Here is an 8,161-nt window from a genome sequence, read left to right on the forward strand (position 1 = left end):
TATATATGTTAGGCATTGTACAGCATATAAACATGACTAGGGAGAACAAATAATCATGAATTTCACTGTCCAGCCAAATACTTATTAACCAGCTTAGCCAGATACTTATCAACTAACTATGTGATTTCATGATACCTAACACTCAATAAAACTTATTGATGCCATTTGAAGCCATCTAAGATTTGATTTAGTTTCCTCCAACATTCTCTATCAAACAAAGGACTAAAGACCAACACTCTATATCAAATAAAGGACCAAAGACTAATTAATAAGCTATTGAATACTTGTATGAATATAAGGCATTATATAATGCAAAAAAATATGTTGGGTTGCAAATTTTTAAAGTAGTTTCAACATCTAATATAAGTATTGCTTAATTGGTAGGTTTCATGCAATAATTGTTCATCCCAGTTGGCATTAATTATTGCAATTAGTTGGTCTTAATTAACTCATGCTAAACGATTAATAACTCTTAGAAGTGGACAATGAAAATCATGTGACTTATTAATCATCTTGATCAATTAAGTACTTAAGAACATGATTAAGGACAAATGTGAAACAATGCATTAGAGAAATAGACTGATTGATTGAGTGAAGGTTGGTAAACTAATAATTAAGATAATAAAAGAGAAGAAAGGCAATTGGTGGAAGAGTTTTTGTTTGTTAATCTCTTCTTGTTTAATTAACCTTTTTATGCTAATTAAGATTATTTAGAAACTAATTACCATTTTGGATGAAAAAGACAGATTATTTATCTTTCACAAAGGCTATTTGATACCATTAAATTAAAAGAAGATACCTTGTAAATGAATTAATTATATAAAAAAAAAAATCTTTCATATGCTACAACATTGGCTTGAATTAATTTCATTTACTAATAATTATGATAATCTTGGTTAGTTCAAATCATTGGAGATGTTGCTTCGTTGTCGTTTAGCAATTGTATATATCTACCTTGCTCTCCGAAACCTTAGAATTGTAATTGCTTGCCAATCGTTGCGTGTGTACTGATAACTTTTAATGATTTCAAGAACAATAAACAAACATAATAGAGTGATTTAAGGGGGAAAAAAGAGATTAATTTCTTGATGATATTACAACCATAATTTCCACAAATAATGGTAAACAATATCATACTTCTGCATTCTAATCTTCAAATAATTGAGCAAATGATTACAAGTAAGGTAAGAAAGCAATATAGCTTCCAAGTAGAAGCCACATTTCTTTCTTTCTAAGTATAACCTTTTAATTGCTTAACTCATTCGTAAATCTTCTTAATCTAATGTGAGTCATCGAAGAATTAAGATTTATTATATCAGGCACGTAGAATTAAGGTATATACATATAAAGATAATTTACATGTTTCAACTATAAAATTTATATTTATAAGCAAAATATTAATGAAAAGTTTTAATATGTTAAAAATATTAAAATATAATTATTTAGAATTTTAAAACCTTTGATATCAATATATTTTTCAAATTTATCATAATACTCTGTAATAGATAGAAAATATAATATTTTCATTCATATTTTTTATTATCACTATAAATTTCATAAAATATTATGCAAAATTTTTTGGATTGGATAACAAATTCGACTAGATTAAAACATTTTCAAAATTCAATCATATAAATAACAGGATTTTGTCTTATTAGCTAGCTAGTAGTGTCACTTCATGACCCCTAGTCCCAGAACATTACCAGCTAGTTGCCAAATCACTCTCTTAAAAGCAATATAATGATGGGATAACTTGAAGAAGTTGCATTCCAACTATTTTTCGCTTGGTTAGATAATTTCATCCCTTCTGGTTTTAATAATTGTAATTAGTCTTAATTGACTCCTATTAAACAATGATACACATTAACAAGAAGATGATAAATAAAAGGAATGAATCATTTGACCCTTTGAACCATATCAACTGAAGGGATCAATAATCTGATATGATATATACACATTAGGTGAAATGGATACTATTTAAGGAAATTGATAAAGCAACTTATAAATAATTGGTGGAAGAGTATAGGTGCTTGTAGGGGTTGGTTTTGATGCTATATTTTTTTTAGGAAACTAACCACCATTTTCAAAGAAAAAGACAATTTATTTTCCTTTGTATTTTATATATTCACTGTCATCCTAGCTGGTGAGAATATCCTCTCCTACACCACCATCACAGGGAGCCTTGCTGTTGAAAAAGATTTGATTAGCTCTTTTTTATTGAGTTAAGTTCCTGGAATGTTAAGATTATGTCTGCTAGTTTAATCTGGAGTCAATGGTAAATGTTAACCCTGGAAATGTTGACAAATTCACAATTTCAGGCTAAAAAACAAGAATGAGAAGCCCTGAAAGAAAGAAAATCCAATGAAACAGAAATGAAAAGGAGACCAAAAAACTCACATAATGAAGAGCTTGAGTGGATCCAAGCTTTGGTTGAGATGACTTGTCCCACTGTGATCCAAACAGAGGCTAATGCCCACTTGGATCTATCATCCACACAAATATAAGACACCTTACCAACCATGCACTGATGCCCATGGTCCAGAATCTTCTGTCTGGCAATTCAGTTGGCAAGAGAGATGTGTGGCACTACTACTATCTCTAGTGCTGTTGCTGTCTGAGTTGTCACTGCTATGGGTTCTTCTGCTGAGATCTAACGAAAGCCTTTGCCAGCATTTCCCTCATACGTCACCCTGTCTAAATCCCCATCCTATTTTGTCAAGAAATGGTGAAGTATTATTTAGGATTGAAGCTTCCATGCATAAAAAGTTTCTGATTAATTGAAGCATATTCTTTATTTAAAGATAGATTAACAATTTTTTATTCCTTTTCTACTTATACAAATCCTTGAAAGAAGACATAATCCTTATATACCATTTTATCACTTGAGTTTACTTTCATTACAAAAACATTATTTAGATTTTATTCTTGTTAGACAAATAATCTTAATCTTCATCTTCTTGTAACCTTTTTGTGGTCATTCTATGTAAGTGGGATTGTTGCATGTGTGGAGTTCCTAGAATGAAATCTTTGGATATACATGAACTTGGGAATTAGATTTATCTATATTTCTGGGCCAAGAAAGATAAAAAGGAGAACATTCACAAATTCCATGGTGATAAAAAGCACAACATTAGATATCTTAAAGGCATTCTTTGGAATAAGAAAAGAATTTAATTGAATTTTCGTTGATTTATATTTTTTTTAAATAATTTTTTTTAAATTAAAAAGAATTAAATTCTTTAATTTTAAGCATGAGAATTAACAAAAAAAAATAAAAATTAAATTGAACCGTTATAAAATTCTAGTTTCCAAAACAAGGGGACAAGGTATTTTCTAATTTCATTCCACTTCAAAATATTTCATGGAATCCATTATCAACTATATTAATGGTTGAGCTTTACTGAATTTTAGAGTTCCATCAAAGACAAATGAACAAAAAAAATATTGTTGCTTAACCCTTCCCAATCTAAAACTACAAAATCACTAGTGGTTTCACAAGCAACAGTGCCAAGATCTGGAAATTTAAGGTAGATATGATCATATGAACAAATCATGCATGGCATAGTCAAGGCCAGAGAATGACAAACAAGAGGACAACTCAACCATATTTGTCATTTATGGCAATCTAATATTCCATCCATTACACAATATATCCTGCTTTTGTTAGGGAATCAAATAAAGAAATGCCATTAGTGGCAGCCAGACGCATAAGAGAATACTCACAGATAATCAAAAGGTAGGTCTCCACCATTAAAGAATTCCATGCTAAAGACTTCTCTGGATCTATTAACAAAAGCAATATCTTTAAATTTCAAACTTCAAATTCTATAGATGAAGTGTCACCAAATTTCAACCAAATGTTGAATTATAGCCAATCTTATATTGCGACCAACTTATCAAACTCCACAAAATTGATAAGTAATTAGTCATACAGATTCTTCTACCTAAAATATAATCAAATCTGATTTCTTAGTGCCTAGTGAGTGCCACTCCATATAAAAATTCAAAGGCTAGACTAGCCATAAATGAAGACACCTGCAAGCAACTAGCCCAATCACAATCAAGCATTGAGACATATAATTTTTTATATAATTTAGTAAACAAAAGAGCAAGAATTTAAAGAAGACATTTTTTACAAATACAACTGAAACATAAAGTCTCAGGAAAAATGGGATTTCATATTCTGACAAAGGAAGTTCTGTATTTAATTTTAACATCTAAATAACTACTATTAAGCACCTAAGTCCAAAATTTTTTCCCTCTTTCTTTTTTGCTTTTCCCTTTTTTGCCCTTTTCCCCTCTTTCTTATTTGCATCAAATGAACTGTAATTTTCTCCAGTATCCCCTTCTGTGATTTTTTATTGATCCCCTCGCAGTCCACATGTATCAACCAGACAAAGTAGGGAAGCAACTTTCAGACCTAGCAAGCCCAGCAGCTCGCATTTGTCCATTAGTATTGGTAGGACTAGATGGGGTTGATCTTAACCCTCTTGGAGAATCCAAACTTCTTCTAAGAATCTGTCTCATAGCAGATATCAAAAGGATAGTTGGGTCAGGAGGAGGGCCAGAGGATACAAATTTCTTGCAAAAGTTCATGTGCCTAGCCATGGCTTCTTCTGTGCTGATAAGCCTCTCTGTAACCCTCACAATCTCATCTTTTACAGCTTCCGCACATAGCCCACAAATCCATTTGCCATGGTATCTCTCCCGTACTCTTTCAATGTAAGCTGGGGTGCACTCTTCGGTTAGACCACAGCAATCACATTTGGCAAACTCCACTTCCGCTTGGGCTGCAGTTAGTTTAGTTGATGTTGCAGCTGAAGCTGGTTGGGTTTCTGGGGTTGATACCACCATAGGATCACTGATTATGGTAGCAGACATTTGCAGAAATTTCCTGTAAACGACCCGCCAAAATCATCAATAACCCGTTTTTAAGTATGATTCAGAACTCAAATGATAGAAGGAAAAGATGGGTTTTTGATAAAGCTTGATTCAGAACTCAAATGATAGAAGGAAAAGATGGGTTTTTGATAAAGCTGTTTTCTTGAATAGAAAGATTGTGTTTTGTTCTGTTTTTCAAAAGCGGTTTTTGTGTTTCTAGAAAACGGTATATATATCTATAGAAAGAACATGATGATTACGCGTTAGGCGCAGAAAGCATTTTGTAAACCAGCTGGATACCAAAATATTTTCTAAAAGCAGCTCATCGTCTTGAAAATCGAAATATTCAAAAGGTAAAAGAAAATTCTTCAGTTCTTTAAAAGAAGAAGATATATATAAATCCTCTGCAATTTCAATCAAGGCAGGGATGAAACAAGAAAGATAAATATCAATCTAAAAACATGTTCAGAAACAAGAAAAGTTGATAAACAAACTCTTGATGAGGATTACCAGCAGAAGGAGATGAAAATGAACTAGATGAGTATATGAAGAAAGGTGTATATATGAATATGTATTGCTATTTTATGTTCTGCTGCTGCTACTGGGGGTTGTGAATATTATCTCTCTTCTCCCACTCTCCATCTTCAACCATCTCTTCCTCTGCAAACAAAATCTCAGACATGAAAACCATTTCCAATTATCCTCGTTTCTCTGCTTCTTTCTACCTTCCTTTCTCGATCTTTTCTATATGTGTATGTGCTCTCCCTCCTCCTCAATGAAACTATTGAGATCTCAAGAAACCTTTCTAGAAAACTTTCAAAGAAGAATCCCAAATCTTTTATATGAACAAAACCAAGATATTGCTTTTTGTTTCTCTTGCACAAAATTCTCCACTCACGCATACATATGAAATAGAGAGAGATAAATGGAGGAAAGGAAGAGAAAAATTGGTTGGGTTAGAAAGAGAACCCAATGATTGAAGCTCTAAAATGTACCATCCACGTCGGCATTTGATACTGCCATTGAATTCCGACCGTTGATCTTTGGATTGCCAGCTAAGCATCTATCATGTTGTGAAGCTATTCTCAACTATCCTTAGCCAATATTTGCTGTTTGGAGGCTTTTTATTGTTTTTCTCATCTCTGGACCAATTGATGAACGCCACGTATACTATTAAAACGTGTAAGATACAGCATGATAGATTTTCTTGCCTCATGTGTCCAATTGTTTGTTTTGAGTTAATACTGTCTGGTAGCCTTGTAGTTATTACTCTTTGTGATTTTTGAAAAAACAAAAAATCTCAGTGATTAAACAGATCAATTTACACTAATTTATCTTAAAATATACATATATAAAATAATCAATAATATTAATTTATGTGTAAATTTAATGATATAAATGAAATATTCTTGAAATTTGAGAGTTCAAATTTTATTTGGCAATACAATTTAGAATATATACCCAAATACTCAATAAATCTATCTTTTAAATTATCTTATTATTTAGACTCACATTGTAATATAATAACAATGTGATTCAATTATTAAGTCTTACGATTTTAGCGTTATGATATGTGCCTAATTGAATAATAATTTCATAATCTAACATTAACTTTATCTATTAAAAATAAATGTCTCACATTATTTAGGATTTCGAATCATAATCAAATAAAAATTCGTTATAGATAAAATTTTCAAAATTTTACACTTCAAATTCCATCGTGTGTTCATTTTAATGTCTCCATAAAGAAATTAGTCAAAAATGTCCCTTTACTAACTTAACATCGAAAAGATTACCCACAACAATCCCACGTTCCATTCTTATGTTCAGGCACAAACCCATGAAGGATTACTAGTAAATAACATCACTTTGTGTATTTATTGTAAAAATATTTTGTTTTAATTTCAATATAAATAAAAAAAAATCATATACATGTGAGCATATAAATATAATATTCTTTATTAAAAATATTGAACAACTTATTTAAAATGTGATGAATATAATCGATGAATTTTAGTTTAGTAATATTAAAATTATTTTTAAGATTATAAAGTTTTGAATTTGAGTTTCAATTAAAATTAAATAAAAAAAAACTCATTTATATTATGAAATAAATATTTTAAAAAAATTCAAATTTAGAGAATGAAAAGATAGAAAATTCAAAATGTTAGAAGAGTGAATGGCAATCGACGTGATGGGCAAAACCAGATGGCAATACATAAGATGCAAACTTTATAATAATAATTGAGTTGGATGATTGAGCAGTGTAATTGAAGCAAAAACCCCTTGCAGAGCAAAATAAGCCCCCTCTCCATTATTTTTCTTGAAGCATGTTGAGGATTCTTCAATGATCCAAATTGTGGGTTCAGAGGCCAAACATGTCATAATCAATTAAATAAAAAAAAAATGGCCCAAGCTTTGCCAAAGTTAAAGCAAGAATACTGAAATTATTATCATTAGCATCAATTGTGAAAGGGACATGCACTTGTCAAAGAATATATAAAGGACAACCCACTTCCTTTGGCTTGTTCCTATCTTTCCCATGAAAATTTTCCCATCACATAAACAAGCCCATCTTTGTCCATGTGTTGTTCTTGTGTTATTGCTCTCACCTTTATATTTCTCGTTACACAAACCCAAAAAAAGGCTTGAAACTCACATTCAACAATGTGAGACATGCATAAAAACTTTTTCCAGTTTTAAAATGAGAGTTTAAATTTATTACAATAATAATTTAATACAAAATAAATCTTATAATATAAATAATTATAGTTTATATCTAATAACTCTTTTTTAATAATTTTTAAATTAGAAGGTATTTAATTTGACTACTTATTTTTAACTTTTGATTTAAAATTTATTTTTAATTTAAAAATAAATAATTAATTACTTAATAAAATTATTTAAAAGTTTATTTTAAATAATTTAAGTATTTGATAAAAATATACTTAAAAGTAATTTAATTTATCAGAATGATATATCTTGTAATTAAATATTATAGTTATTAAAATAATATAATATTAATATTTTTATAATTTATTAGATAATATAATTTTTTATTTAATCAAATAGTAGCTTCAAAATAAATAGATAAATTATAAGTAATGGCATTTAACTTTATAACTTTTGATTTATTTTAAATAATTTTTTTAATTTATAAGTTAAACAAATAATTTTTTATTTATAAGTAGGTTTGATCGATTTATAAGTTAAATTAAATACCCTCTTAACAATTGAATTATTAAATATATATGTCTTATCACATAATTAGTTGAAACCT

At 29.6% G+C, this 8,161-nt stretch overlaps 1 protein-coding gene across 1 annotated transcript; it reads right to left on the minus strand.

The window, feature by feature from the left end:
• Window positions 1-4,067: 4,067 nt before the first annotated feature.
• Window positions 4,068-5,843, minus strand: LOC110664622 (uncharacterized). The gene is made up of 2 exons (XM_021824391.2): window positions 5,392-5,843; window positions 4,068-4,894 (listed from the first exon to the last, which is right to left on the minus strand). Exon 2 carries the CDS (start codon window positions 4,879-4,881, stop codon window positions 4,387-4,389), a length of 495 nt encoding a protein of 164 aa, XP_021680083.2. The 5' UTR covers window positions 4,882-4,894; window positions 5,392-5,843; the 3' UTR covers window positions 4,068-4,386.
• Between the last annotated feature and the right edge of the window lie 2,318 nt (window positions 5,844-8,161).

This window comes from Hevea brasiliensis, chromosome 6 (genome assembly GCF_030052815.1).
Source record: "Hevea brasiliensis isolate MT/VB/25A 57/8 chromosome 6, ASM3005281v1, whole genome shotgun sequence".
Classification (NCBI taxonomy): Eukaryota; Viridiplantae; Streptophyta; class Magnoliopsida; order Malpighiales; family Euphorbiaceae; genus Hevea; species Hevea brasiliensis.

Excerpts from the sequence above, each read along its gene's own strand:
- LOC110664622 (XM_021824391.2), bottom strand. The coding sequence starts at position 4,881 with ATGTCTGCTACCATAATCAGTGATCCTATGGTGGTATCAACCCCAGAA.